The following is a 24,407-nucleotide window of genomic DNA, read 5'->3' as shown; positions in this document are numbered from 1 at the left end:
CCCAAATCAGGACCCACACAAGGTTACCGCAGGTGGTGGGTGGGATGTCCCCATCAGCACAGGATTCATTGGCCTAATTATTAATTTGTGGTTAATTGGGGTGTGGAAAACCCGTGGTGTAGCTGAGCAGCGTGCTTCCCCTGCCCGGCCAGCAGACGTGGTGGGGTGTGAGGGTAGGTGATGGGGACCGTGCCTGTCCCCACACAACCCCAACCCCAGGTTTGTGGGATACTCCCAGCACTTTCCGTGACAGAGCTGTCCCCGGGCCACCACATGAGGGCAGTGCGGCTTTGAGCCTGCCAGGGAGCAGGCAGAAAGCAAGAAACCCCAAAAGCAGGGCACCCCCAAATTGTTCACCTGGTTTTTCCCCGCAGTCAGGCTCCGTGCAGGGGCAGCGCATCCCTGCCCTGCCACCACTTCAGCCCCATCTCCCGGCCCCACAGCAGGGTTAGTGAAGGACACACGAGCCACTCACTGCTTCAGGTAACAGTTTTATTTTCTCCAGGGGTGTAAGATGTGCAACAGGAACGTTTACAGGACTGCCGCTTTGTTAGCCAAGGGGAGTCGCAACCAAACAAGAGACCGAAACCAAGAAGTCTAACAGCATCATCCTGCCCTACAGCCATTAGTGCAAGTCATGTAAAAACATCGGATCAACACAGGAAAACAATGAAAAAAAAAAAAAAAAAAAGGCATTTCCAAGCCACAGGTACTTTCTCGAGCCGTCGGGGTGGCGCAGCTCCCGGAGGTCTGGTGGGGCAGGAGAGGAGTGCAGGGCAGAGGCAGCGGGACCTGGAGGTGGTGTCTGCTGCAAGCAGGGCTCTCCTCTTCTTCCTTGGTTTTGTCACTTGGGAAGAAAGTCACACATGGGCTAAGGACGTGCAGGCTGTCAGAGTGCTGAAGGGTGATGGCAGCCGCTAAAAACCCAACCATGTGTGTGGCCTGCTGCAAAAACAGCACTTTCCTAAAGCAAAAAGGTCTCGTCGTGTTTACTCGCTCCTTTTTCTTCAAGCTTTCCTCTGCAGCCACACAGACGAAACCTTGCAGCTTTACTAAGCAAAGCATCTCCAGAAATTGCCTGCCCCCGCGACTGTACAGCACTAATCCCCTCCCAAAATGGTGTGAAAAAGCCAGGGATTGGGAGCAGGGCAGCAGCCCCACCAGTGTCAGTGGGACGATTCGCTTTGTTTTCAGGGGCTTCTGCAGGGAACTGGGCGGCTGCAGAACAGAAAGCCTCTTGCTTCCCAAAGTGCAGGCTAATTCTTTCCTTTTTTTTTTTTTTTTTTTTTTTTTTTTTTTACATTTTTTTAAATTTTATTATTATTATTTTTTAAATTTCTCCTGCACAACCAGAGGAAGAGGCTTTTGCATCACCCTCCCCACGGTTTCGAGGCCAGGGCAGGCAGCTGCCCATCCCGCCCGATGCTCCTTTTGCAGCAGCACCTGGCACCCCAGCACCGTTCCCCCCACCAGGGGCTGGATGCTCCAGCAGATAACAGCAGCTGTTCGGGAGCAAGAGTGTAGCCATATGTTGCTGCTAACAAGCATTTACCAAAGCTGGTTTTCTTTCCGTGATTCCCATGTGCCTGATTAGCACACAGCTCCTCCGAGCAATTTTCAGATTTTCACCCTCCCTGCAAATCTTTTTTTTTTTTTTTTTTTTTTTTTTTTTGTGACATTATAGAAAATTGGGTTAAAAGCCACAAGGTTTGTAAAAAAATTAAAAACATATCGAAATAGCTAAAATGTAATTTAGTTGGTTTTCTTTTCTTTTTTCTTTTTTTTTTTTCTTTTTTTTTTCTTTTTCTTTTTTTTTAATTTTTTTTTTTCCTTTTTGCTCAGAAACACATTGCTGGTGGGAAACACAGGAGCAGGGGTGAGATGCCCACAGCTGCCTGCCCACCCCGGGAGGTGGGATGGCATTTCCATCTTCTCACACCAGTTTTGGACTGTGCCCATGGGTCCAGACCCTGCCCCAGCACCCGATGATGGCTGAGCAGAAGGGAGGGAGCTGCGGTGCTGGGAACATCGCTCCCCACGGCGAAGGCACCAACGCATTGACAGGATGCTCAGCACCTTGTAGAGCTGCCCCACTGAAGGCTGCAGGGCCAGATTTTGGGGAGCAGAGCCCTCTTAGAGCCCTCTTACAATCCTAACATCAAGAATATCAATAGAGGGGGGGGAGAAGAGCTTCACCGTATCTCACTGTAGCTACAGGAATAGAGAGCAGTTTGTCCAAGCGAGTTTTCCAGTCCACGTGGGTCAATAGTGGATAGAAAGGTGCCACCAAAGGAGATGGATCCCAGCCCTGGGAGGTCCCAGGAGGGTGGGTGATTCACCCTCCAGCAGTGCCTGCCTCCCTCCAGAGCAGGGGCGATGGGTGGAAAGCACTTTGCATCCTCTGACACCCAAAGCCGAGGTGTCAGCAGCTCGGTGTGCACAGGAGGGGCCTGTTCCTGACCTTGGTAACAGCTGAACGACGTGGGATGGGTCCCACCGCTCATACCTGGCACCCATTCTCCAGGCTTCTGCACCCCTTTCAAAAAGTAGCATGAACATAACAAGGGAATTCTGCATCTCCCTGGCTGCAGCGTGAATTACAGGCATCTGAACAGCGTCAGCTGGTGTTTCCTGCCACAGCCGGACCACGGGAGCTGGGGAGAGAAGGTGACCAAGAAGCCACCGCAGGGCGAGCTGGAGATCCCCATGTCTTCCCAGCTCGAGGCTGGGTGCTCAGCACGCCCGCGAGGCTTCCTCCACGCCAGGGTGGGCTCCCACGAGGATACCTGTGGCCTGGAGTCACCACACACCACCGAAATTGGGTTTGCTCAAGTTTTCCCTCCCCACCCCAAAACGCGCTCGCTGCCTGCACCCGGCTCCGTGACACCCACACCAGCGCAACGGGGGAGAATCAGCCTTAACTGGGACACGGCCACCGGCATCGCCACCCAGCCACAGCCTCGTAATTACTCTGGATTTCCAAAATTTGTAGGTCTGGCAAGCACATGTGGAGCCAGGGCTGTCCTGGGGGGCAGCTCAGCTTTCTCAGCTTGGACACAGGCAAGAGAACCAAGTCCCGCTAATAATTTAAGAGCATCAATTAATACAGTTTAATAAATACGTAAAAGGATCTAGTTTTTCTTCTCTTTCCATTCATTTTCTAGCTTCAATGAAAGTTAAGGGTGATTGTCCCGTGAGTAACTAAGGCAAATTTGTTTGTGTGTGTGTTTCTCCCTCCTTTTTTTTTTTTTTTGTTTTGTTTTTGTGGTTTTTTTTTTTCCCCATTGTTTTGTACGTAAAGCAATCACATAAAAATAGTTATAAATAGAAAAATTGCAAATGTTTTCCCCCATAGACAAATAGAAAAAAAAAAAAAAAAGAAACAACAAACAAGTCGAGACAAAAAAAAAAAAACACCTTGCTTCAAGTTCTTGTAGGTTATACAGTACTTAGCTTCTTTGGATGCTTTACAATGACTCCAGATCGTAGACAAAAAACACCTGAAGTAACCAGTCATCTGCAAAACGTCGCTTGTGTAAGAAGTTGATACGGACTTAACAAAAAAAAAAAAAAAAAAGAGAGTTTGATGCAGTTTTAGAAGTTCTCTTTTTTTTTTTTTTTTCTTCTATTTTTTCTCCACCAATTTGTTGCACACAGTCCCTGCAGATTCCTTCCCGGGAGCAAGCAGCGGGCAGTTTGTGGCAGCGTTCAGCCACGCGTGGTCACAGCACGAGCATCCCTGGTGGGGGCACGGGAGGGGATGTGTCAGGCTCCCGTGGGGCGACCACTGTCCGGTCCCCACTTCAGAGCAGCAGCGTTGGCAGGCAAGCCAAGAACCTACAGAAAACAGACCTGCAGTCCTCTCGTTCCCTTTCATCCTGCTGACGTTGAAAGGGAAATGGTAAATATCTTGAAAGGTAAAGAAATAAAGAAAAAGACGTAATTTGTAACATTTACATTTTCGAGCACTGATTTCATGTATGATCACCCTACCGGGCGCCCGCAGGAAGCCGTCCTCTCATCAGATGGTGAAACGGGGGTCCCACCACGTCCGAGAGGCAGACCGCCACCAAAAGCCTACATTCTCAAAGGCATCTCACATTTTTAGGAGCTGCCAGGCCAAAGGAGGCTCACGGGGCGATTCCAGCCCACTGCCACTTTTTGGCCTCGAAGGAGAGAGGGAAGAAATATCAGGTGGGGGTGGCTGGAGCAGGGTCTGCAGGGAGCCGGGGGGGACCCCAGACCCAGCAGCCACCGTGGGCCTCCTCGAGCTCAGAGCAGCCCGTCGGACGCTATCCCCTTGTCTTTTGAAGCAACAAATGGAGAAGAAATGTGATTTCTACTTGCTTGCAAGTAGACAACCTTGCCTGCAAGAAATCTTTAGTGGCCTCCTTTTCCCCCAAAGACCCCCTCAGACCTGCAGCAGGAAAATTTGCGCACCGAATTTTTTTCTGATCAGCGTTGCAGATTCAGGGACACCCAAGTGTTTTGTAAAATTTTTGTCATCAAAATATATATAGGAATTAGGGGGCGGAGGGGGGAGGGATTAAGGACGAAAATCCAGACACGGTCAGTGGCGGCAAATTCTCACTGAGCTCTCCTGACTCTTTGGTTTGAAACGACTTTCTCATTTCAACATTCCCTCATGGTTTCTTTTCCCAAAGCAAGGGTTTAAAAAAAAAAGCTCTGGATCAAAACATTTCTGATCCTTCCAAAAAACTTTCTTCACCTTTTTAAGCAACTGAAGGTAAAATGCTCAAAACAGGGTTTGATTCTCTGTCTGAAGTTTAGAAATGGCCAAAGAACCAAAGTAACAAAATTCCCCTTTTCCACACAGGTTTTGTCTGGAGTGATCTCCAAACAGTTTTTTTTTTTTTTGACTGTTCAGGGTCCCAATGCGTACCGCACAGCCCCATAAAGTCGATCCCCTTTATCTCTCCAGGCTGCGGCAGTGCGGAGCTGCCCCGCTCACCCCGCTCTTCCACCAAGACCCCTCTTGGAATAAAGTGTTGTTTCCAGACACGGGAGTTTAACTGAAAACCAAAACCAAAAAGCAATGACCCCCAAAAGTCCTTTTCGGCCAAAAGGGCCGAGGAATGTAACATATCAAAACCAAGTCTGGACGGCTTGCGGGCGTCCAGTGCCCCCCATGGGTCTCCCAGCAGTGGTCCCGGGGGGGGGTGGCCATGCCCCGGACTAAGGCAAGTGACATTTTCGGGAGCATTGAGGAGAGCAGCAGCCCTGGCATGGCCTTCCCGGACGGGGCCACCGAATCTAAAGCGCCGGTGGCCACGGGTGGCAGCCGGCCGTGTCTGGCGTTGGGGTCGGCTCGCTTGGTGGGCCTGCGGGGTGGGCGAGGAAGGCAGCGGCCCCCCGTCGGGGCTAATTGCTGCCCTCCGAGATGGGAGCCACGTGGCCGAGCCCCGCCAGGCCGCTGAAGCCCGTGCTCCAGGGGTCGGGCAGCGGGAAGAAAGGCTGCGCCGCCAGGTTCTCGTTGTGGCCGAGGGTGAAGGCGAAAATGCCCGCGTTCCTCTCCATGTCCAGCTGGGCTCGCCGCAGCAGCTTCATCTGGGTGTCCTCGAACTGGCTCTCCAGCTCCTGCAGGCTGAACGCCGCCTTGGCCCCGCTCATAAAGTGCTGGGGGCTGGGGCCGGGAAGGCACACGGCGGCGGCGGCGGCGGCGGCGCTGCCGAGGTGGCCGCTCATCTCCTCCAGTGCCGGGGGCACCACGAAGGCCTTGTCCACCGGCGGGCCGCCGGGGGCGAAGAGCAGGCTGGCTGCTCGCCACGCCGCCGGCTTGCGGCCCCGCCGCGGCCGTGCCAGGCGGCAGCTCTGCCGCTTGATGTGGCGGTGGAGGTGGTCGGAGCGGGTGAAGCTCTTGTAGCAGAACTCGCACTGGTAGGGCCGCACGCCCGTGTGGATGCGCATGTGGTTCTTCAGGTCGTAGTTGTGCACGAACTTGGCGTTGCAGTGGATGCAGAGGTACGGCCGCTCCCCCGTGTGCTTGCGCATGTGGATTTTCAGCTTGTCCTGCCTGCGAAAAGAAAATCGGAACAGGGGTCAGGAGGTGTGGGGTTGGGGGCATGGGTGCCATCACCCACGGGGACGGCACCCAGACGTCGTCCCAGCAGCCTGCAGGCCACCCCAACCAGCCCCAGACAGCTTGGGTTGGAACAAAAAATGACCCTAAAATAAAGCTTCATCACTCTTAGAAGAAAAAACAAATAAAGTTTAGACTAAAGGACACATCTAGACATATCTGGGCACATCTAAAGAAGTACAGCTATGTCCCTGCCTGCGACTGAGGGCGTTAGTTGAGCATAAAGAGCCTGGTAAATTAAGGATGGACGTGGTTTCAGCGGAGCCCCCTCGGTTTCTGGTTCCCTTCCCTTCCCTCCCCTACCCGTGCTGGCCGCTGGGTGTCTCAGCAGCCCGGCCTTGGAGCTGGAGGCACCGCAGGGTGCAGGGCTCTGCACCCACAGCAGGGCAGGATGCCACCCCTCTGCCTCCTCCAGCTGCACACCCCTGGGAGAAGGTTCAGACACAGCCCTGGGATGGCACAGAACCCATCCCCATGGCATTTATTTACAAAGACACAGTGTTTTATTTTTTTTTTTTTTTCAGGTGGAAAGAAATATCTAAGATCTACAAGTTTATTCTCCCAATCTGGCTTTTTTTTTCTTTTTTTTTCTTTTTTTTTTTTTTTTTTTCAATATTTCCTTCTGCAGTTTACAAAATTCACAGCTAAGGCACGGATATAAAATGCAAAGCTGGCTGGAATTGAACTGAGCCAAGCCTGCACGAGTGGTGTTCAAGGCGGAAGCTAAGTAAACAAGAAAAGTGGGAGAATTCATAATGTTTTGGGAAATGGTTTCAGTCTGATCCCTCCGACACATTAAGAAAATAGGGAGAATACATGAATAGATGGAGTCATTAATACATACAAAGTATATGAGCATTAAAAAAAAAAAAAAAAAAAAAAGGCAAAACTATACTTATGCTGGCAGATCAAACACTTCAGATTTGTAAGCTGCTGCCTACACACTAATTTCTGCCACCCTGACTGCATGAAACAGTTTTCAGCACCACCACCACCAAGCACTGTTACTTCACATGAGCCCTGACATTATTTTTGTTTTATCTGCACTGACCAGTGCCTGCCCCTGTGCACGTTTGCTGCCTGTTAATCCAGCTGTGCTTGGGGCTTGTGGGCAATGGCTCTGGGGATCTCCTTCTGGGGACTTGCAGCTCTTTGGGGTCAAGCTGGGTGCTCCCTGGTGCTCCCAAGGCCATGCAGGAACCCTGTGGCTCAGCCTTGGCTGTATTCAGTGGCCTGAGCCCCAAAACCTCCTTCCCTCACTTGCTGGTGGGGATGGATGAAGGAGGGCAGGGAAAGCACGAGCACAGCCCATAGTCTCGTGCACAACGCCAGGCAGGGCTCCCGCGGGTCCTGCAGGCACAAAAACTGCTGCCAGCGGGGGTCTGAAAGCCTCAGGCCAGAAATACAGGGCTCCAGAAAGGAGGCAGGGAAGTGTCCCTAGCAGGAGAGCCACTTTGTCAGCAGGCGACCTTTTACTGCCTCCGGGAAATCGCAGCCCAGCCCTGCGCCGGCAGGCCGGTGCAGCTGCAGGCAGGCGGCGGAGATGCTTGCTGCCTGTAAGGAGCTTGCACTGGCTTTGGTTTTCCAAGGTTTACAGCTTGTGCAGTACTTTAGGGAGGCAGAGAAAAGCACCTCCTAGGACCCACGCCAAGCCCGGGGCCAGATCCCAAGAGCTAAGCCTGAAATTTTCAAAGACACCGTTATTCCAAGATATTAGCAAGGGCGCATTTCCCCTTGGCCTCGGCCTTCGAAAGTGCTGAAATCAGTTCTCAGAAACAGACAAAGCAGCATGGAAAATTTCAGCCGGAATGGATGATGTTCAGAGGAGCTGTAAGCAGATGAACACGGGGTCTCGTAATGTGAAGTGTTGGGAAATGTTAATAAAAAGCAGAGCCACCCGCCCCACCTATAATATAATTTAAACCTATATATGTAATGTTTAACCTAGCAGGATCGCTTTTCCTAATAAACATGCAGTGTGCCAGGACTGCATAATGTAAACACAGGCAAAGCTTTTTCAGGCTATTACCAATCTCTGTCAGCAGACGGGGAGAAACTGGATCCCGCGGCGCACACCTCTGCCCTGCCGCAGCCCCGCCGCCAGCTGCCAGTAGCCCAGGGGCTGGCAGCGAGCTCGCCTTGCCTCTGCCCATTTCTCCCCAGATATTAACCTTCAGGCGAGCTGGGCACGTCGGGAGAAGCTGACAGGTAAGGGGTGACCCTGGCTGCTGCTCTCGCGCGTGGGTCATGGGCTTTGGGCAGGCACAGGCTGCGCCGGGAGGAGCTGCAAGCGATGAGCAGGGGAGAAAGGTGCTGCTGTGAGTGTGTGAATGCCCTTAACGCAATTGTGTTAGGAGAGCGATTAGGGCTCTGCGAGCTGTCACAACACAAATAATATGAACAAATATTCTTAACCTTTCCGGCTGGAATAGTTTCTCCATGAGCACTCTGGGGCTGTCTTGGTGGAAAAGCTGAAATATTTGCAGTTTTCTCTGGCGCTTCAGCAGCGCGCCACAGCAGATTACAACCTGAGCAGCCTTTGTTTAAGCAAAAAATTAATGAGCTATTAAATGAAGTCCTGCTTCCTGCGGGCAGCTGTCCCTGAGAGTCAGGAGTGGCAGATGCAGGTCCTTGCCATGGGATGTGGGAACCCATGGAAGTGGCGGAGAACACATCTGATGGGGAATTTTGGGGACCCCCACCCAGGGGACTGCATTTTCTCCATCTATCCCAGTGAATTTGCTCCTGCACATCTCCTTGGGCACAGAAATAATGCACAGAAGTGATTAATCCAGAAATCCCATTTCTGGAGCACAGAAAGCCTGCGCTGCCCTGCACACAGCCCCCCGGGATGCCAGGAGGGACAGTTCAGGTTCACGTCTCCCCAGCTGAGGCTCTGCTGGCTGCCCCGTGGGGCCGATGCTGCAGGAAGCCTGCGATCCCCTGTGGGAGCTCAGCACACAGCACAAGCAGCGGCGTGCAGGAAATCCTGGCAGAAATCTCTTGCTACATCTCAATCACTCCACTTCACTCAAATACGTGTCACCCTAAAGGAGAGGTCTCACACTCCAGTAATGCTGGAAAGAGCTAAAAACAAAGTAAGTACAAACAAAAACGTCAGCCTGCTATTCAAAGTGCTTCCAAATGCTTTTAGGAATAAACCGGTGTTTTGGAACGTCCACTTTGCTTAGTGCATTAAAGGAGGAAAAAAACCCTCCAGCCCTCCACTGCGTGTGAATGGCTTCATTCTCCTGAGTGATGATGGGGCGTGAGGGATGGCACTGCTGTGCTCGTCCTGATTTTGGGGGGATTTATTTTCTCCAAAACCCTTATGCTGTGTGTTCAGCTGCTACTGAGCACATGGGGGGACGTAAAGAAGCTCTTGTGTTTATGCTCACATTAGTAATGGTCCATGCTAGACCAAAAAAGAGATACATTTCCCAATGAGGGATGAGGTTTCCTTGCCTGTTCTGCCCAGATCAGGATCTGTGGCATGGAAAACAGCTGTGACCATGGAGCTGGCCACCAGCTCTGTCAAAGCACCGCACTGATTTTGTGTGGGACGGGGAGTAAAACATCCCAAGGGCTGGAGGCACACAGCTCTGGGGAGCTGATGTCCAAAACTGAAAGGAGATCTGCTTTCACAGCACTCCTCGGGTCCTCCTCCTTCCAAAAACAACGCCAGAAGCCCCGCAAGGAGGAGCAGCTCCTCCCGTTGGAAAGGAAAGGCTCGCTGCAGGGCCAGGCTTCATCAGCCGCGGGCTCTGCGGACACGGCGCATGCCCCGGGGCCAGGACTGGCTCCAGGAGGCTTCTCCTCACCCACCGGGGGTAAGAGGCCATGTGCTGGGAGGGCTGGTAAGGTTTGAACCTCCAAGGTGCTGATTCAGCCTCCCTGTCAAAGCCTGGGCCAGGGGTCAGGATAGCTCAACTCTCACCCCAGCCCTCCTACTTCTTTTCGCAGTGGCTGTGAGTCAGGACCAACACACCCCACGCCTCAGTTTCTCCAAACAAGCTGCCCTTGTTTGTGCAGGATCTGGGGAGCTGTAGAACAAATCCCTCTGGAAGGCTCCACTCTTTTATTCCCTTGGTGGTAAAGGTGTCAGTGATGGGTCAAGCTGAGACTTTTCCTTTTTGGCTATTAGCTCCCTCAGCATCACACCCAGCACGACCCCATGCATCTGGAGGTGACAGCCACGGGGACAGCACCCACAGGAGATGCAGCCCATCACCTGCAGGCAGGAATTAGCAGCAGGCACAGCCTTTCCCCTGCAGCACCGGGGTGAGCCCGCAGGCACTGCGAATGCCCACCCCAGGCACGATGCTCCGCGCATGGTAATCCAGGGGCCGCTGTGCTAATGGAGCAGAGCATGGAAATTTATTTTCAGGTCAAATCCTCATTGTCTGCATAAATTCCACTCAAATGTTATCACAGGGACGGGAGAAGAAAAGACGGGCTGAATACAGGAGCACCCCAGGTGTCCGGCCATTGTCAGGAGCTCGGCTTTGCCTACTCTGCATATTATTTTCCTCTGGTTTGCTCGCCCCAGCCTAATGGGGCTCTCTCCCTCACACACAGCCAGGAGCTGAAATACCATGCTCTTGTCAAAAAGCTTTATTATTATGGTAAAGATTGTACTCATTAGATATTAATTATACCCAGCAAGAGCAGGTCCAGGAATCTATTTGTCTCTGCTCACCGGTTAAATTTGCCCAGGGAAGGCTCGCAGGCTGCAGCATTGGGTTTGCACAGCCCTCCCTCAGCCTGATGCATTTTTTTTTTTTATTTTTACCACCAAGGGCTCTGCCGGGGTGTGGGGAGGTGCAGGGGCTGGGTCTGGCTGCTCACACCCACCTGGCAGCAGCCAGATTGGGGCTGGTATCACCCAAAGTAATCTAGGTGATACAGGTTGTCGTTGCCACTGGGATGGGGACACCTCGCCTGTCCCCATTTCTGCGTGGCCAAGCCGAGGGTGCCCATGTCCCTCCTCTGGCCGTGGAGGGGTGGAGGTGCAGGGGTGATGAACCCACCCTGGCAGACCGAAATCTAGCAATTAGGACAGCTCCGGCCTCCGAAAGTGCAGGCAGTGTCATGTTTAAACATGTGCAACTGGGCTGTGGTCTACACTGGTGCCAAAACGATGTGCAAAACCAAAATAATTACAACCCTCAACTAAATTGCCCTCCCAGCTCAGTGCATCCCCCAGCGCATTAGGGATGGAGCTTCCTTGGCTGTCTGACCAAACGCAGCCATCTGTTTCCCAGCTCCCTCCCATCCCGCTGTGGCAGATGACGGTGGGGCTGGAAATGCCCCATTACTTACCCACAATTTTGCCCGGAGAGCAGCTGCGCTCCCACCAAAAAAACAGTGGGATCCTTTTCTTCCCCCCCCCCTCTTCTCCCCCTGCCATCTCTTTCTCAAAGGGCCCGTCCCTTTCTTTGCTACGTTTTTGGGGAAAAAAAAAGGGATAAATAGCTCGGGAACCAGCCACCACCCCCCATCCCATCGCCGCAGAGGTAGGGGATGCCCACCTGGTAAAGCGGACTTCACAGATAGTGCACATGTACGGCTTCTCCCCCGTGTGGGTCCTCATGTGCCGGGGCAGCTTCCCGGCCCCCATGATGACCTTGTTGCAGATGGGGCACTGCTGGGACGCCTTGGGCTTTATCTTCCTCTCTTCCTCCAGGGGCCAGGGAGGAAAAACTCCTCCGAACTGGGTAGCGCTGAGGAAATTGAGATAAGCGCCGTAGTCGGTCTCTGCCTTAATGTGCCCCAGGGGAGCCGCCGGGGTGTTGGTAAACATGTCCTTGAAGAAGTCATTAGGGAAAGGAGGCGGAGGCAGGTCTTCCTTCTCCTCCTCTTCCTTGATCTTCCTCTTTTTGATCACCAGGTCCAAGGGGCCGTTGTCTACTTGTGGCTCCTCGAGCTGGGGAAAGGAGCTAAAGTTGCCGTTCCACAGATGGGGGAAGAAGCTGGGGGTGAAAGGAGAGAGAGCTGGCCTCCTTTCCGGGACGGTCGCCTTCGGGTACAAGTTCTCCCTCAGCAAGGACTCGATGGAGAAGTCTCGTATCACACCCAAGTGTCCGGTGGAGTTATTGGCTGGGTAGTGATTTGGAAAGTCTTTAGGTGCTTCCGTGTATGCTTCTTCGGTAAGATCAGACTTAGAAGGGCTTTGGTGACAGCTGACTTCTTGGACATCGGTTAGGTTCTCCTGATTGACAAAATCTTCCACTTCTTCCTCCTCCTCCTCCTCCTCATCATCATCATCTTCGTCGTCATCCTCATCGTCGTCGTCGTCCTCTTTGTCGTCGTCCTCTTCCACCTCTCTGTCGGGCTCCATGATTTCAAGGCATACGTTGATAATGCACTGGATCTCCAGCATCTTGGCGGCGCTGAGGATGTGCTTGACGTTCGAGGTGGTGATGGTGAGGGTCGAGGTGTAGGCAAACTCCAGGATGGCAGAAAGTGCTTCAGGCTTGACAAAGTCAATCTCGTAAACATAGGGCTGGTCTGTTAAAGTGCCGGTAGTGAAGAGTTTTTTGAAGTACTTGCTGCAGGCAGCAAGGACGGACCGATGGGTCCGGTACTCCTGGTCCTGCACGATGAGGATGACATCGCAGAGCAGGCCGTCGTGCCGCTGCTCATTTAAGCCACACAGGACTTCGCTGCTGTGGTTTGGGAATGGGATCCCGATAAGATCTTCAATGCCATTGGCCATATTCTCATCTAGTGCCCTAGGACAAAACACAGACAGCGGGGCATCAGCACGGGGGGTCTCGATCAACAGCACCAAAACAGCCCTGCCTTCTCTCTGTCCTCTCCACTGCCCCACGTGCACCTCCAAAATCACCTGCTGCTGTTGTATCACCTTTAAAAACTCTTCCCACAACCTCTGCATCCCTCTGTCTCCTTCCTTCTCTTCTGGGTTCCCACCCCCTTCACCTCTCCATAACCACCACACGCTCCTCTGCTCTTTCCCATCCCTCCCCTGGCATCCTTGTGCAACGCTCCCTTCCTTATCCCGTTTCTTCCACGCCCTCCCGGAGCCAACATCTTTCCAGGCACATGCAGGATTTGCCCCGTCAGGAGCTATGTGGGGAAAAGGGTGATGCTGCATTGCCTCACCCTGCTGGGCACCGGCACCCACGCCAAACAGGGAGACACGGGGCTGTTTCACAACGTGCCGAAATGCTCCGAGAACAACGACCAGCCACAGAGCAAGGGCTCGGGGCAGACGACTGCAGGATAACTTCACCCGTGAGCTGAGCTTGCCCGGGCCCCACGTCTGCCCGGAGCTGTCAGCGCGCTATCGGGTGCCCCGTGCATCTGGCGGACACCTTCCCCTGCCAGAGCAGCTCCAGCTTCAAAGGGGAGATCGGAAGCAAGAAGCCCACGCCCAAAAGGGAAACATGATTTTTGCCATTTTTTTTTTTTTAATCTGTGAGATGTTTCCTCTTTCACATGGCTCCAGCAGCCCCTGCACATGAGAAATCCCAGGGAAGGAGTGTGGCTTCCTCCAGCAGGCTCTGAACACATTGCTGCTGGCACACGCTGAATATACCCAGCGGCCAGAACAACTCCGAAGGCAAAAAACCTTTGGAAGCCCCCAGGACACAGGGAGCATCCCCTCTGTGAGCTCTGCTCCTACCCCTTCCATAAGCCTGGGACCGATGGGCTCTCCATCCTGCCCCGTGCCACATCAGCATCTCTCCATCAGCACCCAAAGACCCAGGAGCCTCAGAGGGTCTTTTTTGTGCCACTGCGAGCACATCCTGGTCCCTCCCTGCCCCACCAGCCAGCCCAGCATGGCCAGGACCCATTCCCATCACAGGAGCCTCAGGGGCTGTGCCTGGGGCTGGCGTTTTTGGCTGAGGACCGCAGATCCATCCCTGCGTCCCTCAGCGTGAGCATTAGCTCCGTGCTAATTACGGCTGTTGTCTGAAACAAATTGATTCATTGCAGTGTGCTGTGCTTAACCATGTTAACCAGCTATGCTCCCCTCACAGCCCGACCCGAGCCGTACAAAATCCTCTTACAAAGCTGCCGATAAATGAAAGCAAGTCTGATGCGTCCTTCAAGGTGAGCGTGGGGTAAGAAAGAGCACCTGAGCTGGGGAGGAGGAGACACCTCCCTTTTTAGGGCCTTCTATCCTAAAAATAAGCGTGAGAAATTACACTTCTGTCCCTGTATTTGCCTTTTTTCATTTTTTTTTGGAAGGAGAATTAGCATTGAAGGGGTGTTACATGGAGGAATGCAGCCTCGTGTGAATCTGCTTTGATCTTTCGTCGCCAGATCACGCCATTAAGTGCAAAAGATCAGAAAAATGGGACATCAGACTGCCCTGCTGATTGTTTTCAGAGCTTTCCTCGCTCCTGGACACTTAGCTCTGTCCTCCCTGATTGTGCAGCACTCGCTCAGCACCAAGAGAGCAAGAATTAAGGATGTGGGAGAAGATGATTGCAACCCCCCCCAGTTTAGCAGGAATGGAAAGGGACAGCTGCTGTGCCTAAAACGATGCCCAGCTCCCCCCCGGTGGAAATGGACTCATTTCCCTTCATCCTCCCCTCCTGGTCCTCTGGAGGTGCGGTGCTGTGAGCCGGAGCCCTTAGGAAAGCTGATAACTTCACAGGATGCTGGCAGAGCTGGGGGTGATTCACCTCACGTCAGTGGCTGGGGGGCGAGTGGGAAGAGGAGCAGCCCAGCGACCCATTTCCATGTGCTTGCAAAAAAAAAAAAAAAAAAAAAAAAAAAAAGGCATTTTTTTACTCGTGGGGTGCTTGGACAGCTCAGGGCACCCAGCCCCCGAAAAATGACCCCAGAGAAATGACCTCAGGCCCCGGGAGGGGGCTGGATGTGCTCCCAGGCTGGCGCTGCCCTTCCTCCAGCTCCCTCCTCTGCCTCCTCCCTGCCTCCCCCTGCCCGAGCCAAGGGTGGGGTCCGCAGGAATAACAGGCACAGGAACAGCATCCGCAGGCCTGAGGACAAATGTCACCCCCAGGAACAAAAAAAAAAAATCGCACAGGCGAACGCTGAACCGCCTGCACGGAGTGACAGAGAAAATCCCGAGCTTTAATAGCAAATGACAGCATTGTGAAAATAAACTGGGGCGGGGGGAAAGGGTGGAGGGCACCTAAAATAACCACGTCCCAAGCAGGCTGCAGAGGATGCCTTGGAACAGCGCATTTTTGGGAATGGTTGAAACTCACCCACCACTTTCTCAAATGAAAAGCCCCATTTCTGAAAGAAGGACCCTGCGAGATGCCGTCCTGCACAGGCAGCAGGCAGCATGGGCAGTGACACCGGGGTCTGTGCCTGAACACAGGCTGTACGACCCTTTTACAAGCTCAGCCACGCTCCCACCAGCTTTGCCCATCCATGCTTATTTTCCACACCAGCTCCTTCCCTCCTGAGCCTGGGGTGCTCAGCACCCCGAGGGACGGACGCTTTGGGTGCAGAGCAGCACCCAGAACCATGGCACCCACCTGCCCGCCGCATCCACCAGCCCCAAAATACACACGTGGGCTTTTTTCCTTCTTCCCCCCCGGGTTTATTTGTGCCTCATCGTAATGAGGCAATTAAGATGTGCATGCAAGATTACCCTAATCCGTCAAAATATAGCAGCTCCTTTCCGAGGGGCACGCTGACCTTCACCGCTCACGCTCCCTCCGCGTGCCCCAGCCCCGCGGCTGCTCTGTGGGTTCGGGGATGCTCCAACACCTGGGGCCAGGCCCTTTTTTTTCCCCTTTCCTCCTTTTCTGTGACCTTCCCACCTGCAGGGAAAGGGGGCACGAGGACGGGGGGCTCGCAGCAGAGCCGTGCGTGCCCTCTGCTTGGAGGCACAGGGAGCCGAGATGGTTTTGGGGTCCGTAAATCCCATTCTGGAAGTGTGTTGGTTTTTTTTTTATTTTTATTAAAAAAAAAAAAAAAGGGAGACGTAAAACCCAAAAAGGCAAATATTTCCTTAAGCACACCTCCCCTCCGAACATCTTGTCTCCAGCAGAACGTGTTATTAAGCCACCCACCCTCGTACCCAGCCTTTCTCCCCGCGGGCGGTGAGGTGGGGCAGCGCGCCGCTCGCCTCCCCATCCCTCCCCGGCCCTGCCGCCGAGCCGAGACGGTGAGGGGAACGTGGTGACACCAGCCCCGGCCTCCCTCGCAGGGAAATAATCAGATTTTTCAGGGCTAGGATGGACTGCAGGCCCCGCGATGCTGTGGGAGGGGAGCCGGAGTTTTACTGCCGGGCTGGGCGCCCTCCCCAGCTGCTAATAACTGGGAGCCGTCCTGCCTGGGGACAGCGGGAAAGGTGGGGGTGTTTGTTGTTTTCAGTGGTATGTCATATGTTCCTCCGCCCTAAACTGACCTCTACCCACCCCCCAAGAAAGAAAAAAATAATAATAATAATAAAAAAAAAAATAACACGGTGATTTTGCTTAGAGCTGGACAGGATAAGCGAGGACAAAGGTTTCCAAGGTGATGCTTCGGTGATGAAGGATGCAAAGAGGGTCAGGCTCGCAGCAAGGATGGGGAAGAAGCACCACAGGAGGCTGTGGAGGTGCAGGACAGCACCGTGAAGAGGATGCTCCACAGCCACCCACGCAGGGGCTGACTGAGGGTGCCTTCCACAGCCCTGGTGCCACCGGTGACCTCCACCCACGCTGGGAGGAGAGGGATGGGCAAGGAGCTCAGCCCAGGGTTTTGGTCAAGCTCCACAGGGCCAAGAGCCCTGGCAGTGGAGCAGGGTTTGATCATGTAATTGTCGTGGTTAGGCTTTGGGGACTGAGTGAGCGGGTAGCATTTAGCCTGGTAGGTCTCCACCGCCACCTGGATGCGCCAATATTAGCATAAATCGGTGAACAAAATGCTTGGGCACACAAGGGTTTGTCCTTATCAACATCTGCTGTCCCCCTGGCAAGCGGAGCCCATGAGAACCACAAACATTTCACACACTGTACAGAACTGTTGTTTTGGGGCTGGCACTACTGGTTTCCCATAACACCACCAGAAGGACATTGTCATGTGAAGTCCCATCAAAAAATCCAAAATCAGAGGTGCAGGAGAACCTTCTCCAGCCCAACAATCCTGGCAATGCCACATTTAACCTCTTTCTCATTTTAATGACATTTAAATGACAGCCAATTTTTCCAGTTTTCCAAAATTCACGCGGAAATTAGGATTTGGACTCCACGATCCCTTCAAACTCAGGATATTTGTTTTCTATGATTCTATGACATGTTGCCCACCAAGCAGATCAGAACTGGAGGTCAGCTGTATTTCTCCACACCACTTGGGAAGTACCACAAGGACTAATTTGCTTAAGGAGCAAAACGAGGCTGCAGATGCCACTCATTTGCTCGTCAAGGTGTGGAGGCACAAGCATCTGCTGTGCCCTTGCTGAATTCATCCTTGGGAACTCATTCTGGTAAGGACCAGGCACAAAGTGCAGCAAATACACATCTCAGACAAATCCATCCCTGCTGGTTAGCTGCAGCTACGGAGAGCCCAGCACCCCGTGCTTCTGCAGCTTTGCCGGTGTGCGGATGGGACCTGGTGAAGCTGCAGGCTGTGAACCAAACCCTCTCCTCCCGAGGACGTGGCTGGGTGCTCGGATGCTGCTGGTGGTGGTGGGAATTCACCGCCGTGCTGCTGCTGCCAGGACCCACCCTTAGCCCAGGGGGTGTTTAAGTTCGGGCTGTGCTCCCGCAGCGAGCTGGGAGATTTCTTGTTATTTGTGCTGGCACCGGCTCCCCTGCTGGCCCTCCAGCAGCACGATGCCTGATGGGCTCGGCTCCTCTCCTCTCTCCCTCGCTGCTCCTCATCTCGGCAGGCTCCGGGCATCCCCAACATCCCCTTTGCTCTGTGCCAAGGTCCCATCCCGAGCCAAGCATCGTTTTGCAGAGAGCTCACAGACCTGGCAGGAGGTTTGGGGGTCCGACACCCAGCACGTGGTGGGACCGAGCCCTGGTGCCTCCTGTAACTGAAGTTTGTGCTTTGGTTTCTTTTCCTGGCCTCTTTAAAATACCCAGCGCACTTCCCAGTTCCAGAGCTTAAATAAATCTCCAGAGTCGGGAGCTGTGGGTCACCTCTGGGCAGCAGCTCGATGAAGCCTGAATGCTGCATTACAAGGCCCATCTGATGTGCTCAGCAGGTTTGGGCAAAGGGGGATCCCGGTGATAAATGACCCCGAGCAGGCAAATAAACACAAACAATTAGCGGAGCAGGACGGAAGGCGCAGCCCGGCTCCAGATGGTGTTTCGAGGGCTGCATCTATGCACGGAGCTGGTGCAAATGCCTGGAGGGGGTGCAGGGACATCTCCCACCAGACCAGGTCACAGTGCTGGAGGTGCTCAATGCCCAGCAAGATCTGAGGGCCAGGTCCCTCTTACAAGGCTCTGCGGGAGCCCTGGTGCTCTCCTGGCCACGCTTCAGTGTTTCGGGCAGGTTTTAGTGTGGTGTCAGCGAGCAGGAAACGATCCTGCTGCCTGCACATCTCCACTTCCCCTGCAAACGGCACGTGGAGGTGTGTGCACACAGACAGAGATGCGTTACACCTATGTGCCTGTGTGTGTGTGTGTGCAAATCCTGTGGGAGGGGGAGCGTGTCAGGCATAATGCAACCCGGTTTCCATTCATCCTGTGCAACCACTACACTCGCATGGAAACTCACTCATGCTTCAAGTGACGCAAATCCCCTCCCACGCGGTGCTCTGCAAAAAAAAAATCCAGAAAGAGAGAAAAAAAAGAGAGAGAGGGAGGAAAATCCCCGCGTGTCTCATGAGGATCAGCCCCGAGCCCTTCCCCAGGGCCCTCCAGCATCTCCGGCACAGCCTGGAGGATGCCCAAGAGGGCCCAGGAGTTGGGTGACATTGTTGGTGGCATTTATCCCGTGTGCTTCTGGCTGCTCTCCCCCACCATCACCTTGCTGCCGGTGTGATCTGCCCAGCCCCTGCCACATCTTCAGCTATATGGGATGTATATATCAAATGAATTCCTACAGGCACGCACCATTACCACCCTGTGAGCCCGGCGGGGATGGGTACCTCCTTCCAGCACAGCCTTAAAAATAGCAAAAAGCCATTTCCTCCCATTCTGAGCTCTCCTGGGCTCGCCCTCCTGGGAGAAAAGGCAGCCCCTCCACTCCCCCTCAGCCCGCTCCTCTCCGCAGCCAGAGAGAGGAAAAAGGAGTTTAAAAAAAAAGGCTCCTATTGAGCGGCGCACACACTGGGTGGGTTTGCTTCCTGACAAAAAACACGACGGAAAATGTGCCCAGCTTAACCATGGAAAACTGGTTTGGCTCCCGTCTCTCCAGAGTGGACAGGATTGTGAGGGACTTGGACACGGCTCCGGGCACGGCTGTCACCAGCGCGCGGGGGGCTCCAAAAAACGCCCCAGAAAAGCCAGGAGGCTTCAAGCCGGCTGTCCCAGCCAGGCAGGGGGTGAAGGATGGGGAAGCCTCGGCCCCTCTCCCCCCTTTTTTTCTCTCCATCCAGAGAGAGGTGCCAAAGGAACTTTACTCTTGGGGAGTAAAATGAAAAGGGTCGGAGCGCGCTAAATGAGAAGCAGATGTGCGCGCCGCGGTGCTGCTCACGGCCTGAGTCAGCCGGCAGGGTGGGAGGGGGGTTATCGCTATTCTGGTGCTGGGTGTGGGGTACGGAAAACAAAGCCGGGAGAAGGCGGTGCAGTGTTTGAGCAGGCTTAATATCGGCTGCGGAGCAGGTACGGGCAGGCTCCAGAAACGCCGAGGTGTGAGGCTCGGCGATGGCATTCGCAGCGGCCCCGCTCCACCCCTGATCCTGCAGCCCTTCCCCAGCGCCTCCGCAGCATCCCCGGGCATCCCCGGGCCATCCAGGGGAAGGTTTCTCACTGTCCTGACCCTACTCCTTGTCCCCACATCTCCCAGCTTCATCCCCGCAGGAGGAATCATCCCCGTTCTGGTGGTGGCCAGAGATGTGCCCACTGCTGGACGCACCACGCACCCTCTCCGGAGCACCACGGTCACGGCAGCCTCATCGTGCCCTGCACAAGGGCAACCTCCAGAACCAGCACCCCGGTGCACGACTTCAGCCCCGGCATCCACATTCTGGGTTTTACAAACCCAGATTGCTCTGGGCCAAGCCCCATCACGCAAGATCAGCCTCACCTCTCACCCTCCATGGCTTGCACAGCGTTGGCTTTGGGCTCCCACGGGTTTTGGGGAGCGGTAGCGCAGCCTCACCTTGCGCTGGAGGATTTTCCTCTAAAAACGTTATTTGTCTGCTTAGCTCTCATTCATTTTTAATTGCCGTTTAAGTCCTTGAGCTCTAAGCACACGAGCTCTCCTGCTAGGGCTGGCTCAGAATGGCTCCCATGTGGACACGCGGCGTGAAGCAGAAGTGACTTTGCAAGATGCGTTCATACAAAGTGTCTGTGCACCTGCAGGGACACGGCCCTCCCTGCAGCACTGCCCTGTTATCTGTAACAGAGCAGAAGAAAAGGCCTGGCCTCAGACCACGCTGCCCCAGTACAAGGAAAAATCCATCCCCTGCCTTCAAAGAGCCTCCAACCTCACACGCCCGACCCTGTGCCACTGCAGGAGCCGAGGAGCACGAGGAAATAATAGGACAACTTTGGTCAATTTGATAGCTGCAGCACTGCCTCTAGCCGAAATGTTCAGCACCATGGTTTTGTTGATGCAGCCCAATCTTTGGGGCTGTTTCTGGTGGAGGGGTGGCACGGTGCCCTGGCTGGGAGCTGGCTCACTCCCCTGCACCGCCAGGCAGGTAGGGGCAGACGATGGGCTCCCAAACCATCCCTGAGTCCTACTGTCACCTTTCCAGAACAGCATGCCCACAAAGCCAATGCAAAAGCCCAAAGCAGAGAGGAGAGAACATCTTTTGGACCAAATCCACCCAGTTCCTGCCCTGTGAGTGTCTCATACAGCCCCGGCTCCCTGCAGCTGGGCGTCAGTCCGAAGGGCAAATACCGCATCTCCTCATCCCTCCCTGACCCGAGGAGAAGCACCATTTTTCTGCAAAGCCACACTTCTCTGAATCACTCTTCCTGACCACGCTGAAACCCCACCAAGGCACACAGATCTCTAACCCCGGAGCTGGATGTGTCTAGAGGAACCGCTGCCAGCCTGCAGCAGAGGACAGCTGGGGAGAGGAGATGGCACTTTCATCCAGGCTTCTTGTATGTAAACCAACCAGCTAATGAGCTCTCTGAAGACCACAGGTAATATATGAGCATAACCTTAGTGTGTGGCCCCAGCACTGAGTATCCAAAGGCAACTCCCTACGTTCAGGGGACAATTTAATCCATCTCTCAAGGTTATGGAGCAATTTAACTAAAGATCAGGGGTCAGATTCAGATCTCATTTGTGTCTCAACTCCTTCTGCGAGCAAAGCCCCTGGTGCCTCTACCAACCTGCTAGAAAGCTGAAAAGCAGCCGAATTGTCAGATCAGCCCTGATCCTGCAAAGCCTCACCCGCCTGAGCAATCCCTGCGATTCAGCGGGGCCCACCCCTGCCCAGCTCAGCAAATACAGCCAGAGCTGGGGAGGGCCAACAGGAAAAAAAAAAATCAACAAGATTTCACCTGGAAGAAGCAAAAGAAAAATATCTACTGGTTAGATGTTTCAGCTGAAATACATGGGAAAAAAATGACAGTTAATAGGGTTAATTGTCCAGCTGATGCTTCTGCAAAGAGCAGGGGGTGCAGGATTGGGCCCCTAAGCAAGGCAAGTCCCACATCCCAGCTGACTGCTTGCATCCGCCAGCTTACAGTCTGATTCGATTTAAAACAGCTGAGTTGTAAATGAGGCTTATAATGGAATTGGCAAATGACCCTTAAATATAGCATTGCGAACTGACAGCACTCAAAAATAATCAGGATTCAGCTCTCAGCTGGGAGAGAGCGCGGGATCAGGGGTGCTCCGTGCCACCAGGTAGGAAAGCAGCCCAAGCCAGCAGCAAGGAAACCTCAGCCTCTCCCCTGTTTAGAGGGGTGACCCTTCAAAATGAAAAAAAATAAAAGAAAAAGAAAAAAAAAAAAAAAAAAGGAGGGGAAATAAGGAGAAAACGCAGTCCTGCTGTGTAAAGAGAGACGGTCTCGCGTGTTTGTTTTGGCCTGTGCTGGACTCCAGGCAGTTTCCAACTGGAACCCAGAAATGCTTATGGTGTTTGGATTCTGTCTGCATCCCTCCCATGACGTGAAGAGGCATTCAGGATGATGGGCTGGGATTTTTTTTTTTTCCCCTAACAACTATATTTACTGCTACATTTTGAACTCACCATGCTGTCATTACAATGTCAGCTTAAATTACATGTGCGATAACCATAGCATAAATACATGCACAAGTTCACAAAGGCTTTACAAGGAAAACATTTTCCAGGGACGCTGGAGTTGCTCACATGTCCGGACTCAAAGGAGATGTCCAAAGGAGTCTCTGAATTACAGAGCGCTGGCTGCAGCCAGGATTTGGCCTGCTGGGGCTGAACAGATGGATTTTACGCTTCTGTTGGGCTTTGCCGGGTAAAGCCTACTCTTATTTCTCCTGGTGTAACCACGGGTTGACTCCAGGGGTTTAACTGATGCTGTTCTGGATTTTGTTGATCCCCTTCCACACATACAGCCCCTTCAGGCTGCGGACAGATGCTCTCTCCTGGGCCAAGATTTGCCATAAGAAACTACCTCAGCTTCCAGTGCTGGCCCAGAGGTAACCAACCACCCCTCGCAGCTCTTCCTTTTCCATAAGCCCACTTGGCTCCCAGCTCCTAGACAGAGAGCGTCTTGCTGAGCACCCCTTGCTCTCCTACAGAGAGGGAAATGCAGCCTCTGAAACATCCCAAACAGCACCACAGAATCGTGGATGGGCTCACACCATTCCTTTGTCCTGCCCTGGAGAGCAGCAGCTCATTTTACCTTGCATTCCCCAGCACTTCACCGCCTGCATTTTGCATTTGGCTGCACAGGTATGTCAGCCTCTAGTTAAATGCACCACTGTGAATTCCCTCTAGCTGAGAAACATTCCTTAGATAAAGGGTCACAATAAGACAAGACCTCTGGGAAGATCCACCTCTCCGTCCACCCCTCCAGCCTCCCATCTCTGGCGCTTCTAATCCACCTTACGCCGCCGTTTCATCTAGGCTCCACATTAGCAAAATAACCCTGATGGCATTTTAATTTATTCCCCTCATTTGTCTGTGAAAGCGCTCATCAAAACGACCCTAAACACCTCGCATTTTATGTGGCTTTTTTTTTTGTACCCACCTATCTGCATTCAGCCCTTCCTAGCCAGGGGCAGGGACCCGGGGCTTGCCAGCACCGCACTTCAAAGCGGCACGCTGGCACTTGCCGCAGCCCCAGCCGGCATCAATCAGCAGCACCGCGGCACACCGGGGCTTTCCTTGCCCGAGTCGGTGCTTCAAAAATGTTTGTGAGAGCACTTAGGACCCGCTCTGACCGCTGCCTCTGTTTGCAAAGCCTGCCCCGAGGTCGGTGCCAGGCGCAGGGGAGCTGTGCCCGCAGTGCCGGGGGGTAGCAGTGGGCGCGCTCCCCGCACACAGGGCAGAGGCTGGAGACCCGTGTTTGTAGCTGGACCCTTCCTGATGGGGAAAAAAGGGACTTCTGGGGATGGCATGGGAAGGAAAATGGGGCTGCAGGTTTTCCAGATGGAGATGTCAGAGTCTGAAGTCTGCCTCCATGGCTGATGAAGACCAAGCACCGAACCAAGTGCGACAGCGGATGCAAAGCTCAGAGCTGGGGGAAACGGCTGCAGCAGGAGGAGTTTTTAGGGAGATGGGAGGCCAAAATGCACATTTTCCTTTCCTTTCCCTTGAGCTATGGCCTCAGCAACAGGTAGGTCCTGAGCGACTGAGGTTGGGTTTCCACTCTTCCAAATGGCATTGCAGGCTCAGAGCTCGCCATGGAGCTGCTGGCATTGTAAAGGCAGAGCCTGGCTACAGCATTTTGCAAGCCCAAGCACTCCACCAGGCCTTATAAAAAGCATGTTATGTAGGAAAAGATATGATCCAGTTAAACATCCAGAGCTCCTCAGTGCTGCCTGTGCCAAGGTACATGCTCCTTTATGGCATGCACATGAAGTGCGTGCATCAGAGAATATTTTTACAGCGCTGTCTTTTCTTCCATTTATTTTAAGGAACAGAGTGTGGTTTCCTCCACTGCGTTTCTCATATTATGCTTAAAAATAAAATTTGAACCTACATCAAACCAAACAGCTTCTTGCCCAAAGTGGTAAAAAAAAAAAAAAAAAAAAAAAAAAAAAAGCCTCTTGTATGGTGAACCCATCGGGAGGGAGAACACAAGTCCCT

General features: G+C 53.4%; 1 protein-coding gene across 2 annotated transcripts in view; it reads right to left on the bottom strand.

Moving 5' to 3' along the window:
- Window positions 1–3,562: 3,562 nt before the first annotated feature.
- Window positions 3,563–24,407, bottom strand: part of ZBTB7C (zinc finger and BTB domain containing 7C) — a 132,015-nt gene continuing 111,170 nt past the window's right edge. For both annotated transcript variants that reach the window (XM_082782476.1, XM_082782477.1), the window contains exons 4-5: window positions 11,632–12,834; window positions 3,563–6,034 (exon numbers count right to left, since the gene is read on the bottom strand). In XM_082782476.1, the coding sequence (XP_082638602.1) occupies window positions 5,383–6,034; window positions 11,632–12,818 (1,839 nt within the window). In that variant the 5' untranslated portion in view covers window positions 12,819–12,834 and the 3' untranslated portion in view covers window positions 3,563–5,382. The remainder of the gene's footprint in view (window positions 6,035–11,631; window positions 12,835–24,407) is intronic.

Source organism: Aythya marila (genome assembly GCF_965140915.1).
Source record: "Aythya marila genome assembly, chromosome: Z".
Classification (NCBI taxonomy): domain Eukaryota; kingdom Metazoa; phylum Chordata; class Aves; order Anseriformes; family Anatidae; genus Aythya; species Aythya marila.
Note: the sequence above shows the minus strand (reverse complement) of the source record. Positions and strands in the feature narration are given on the sequence as shown.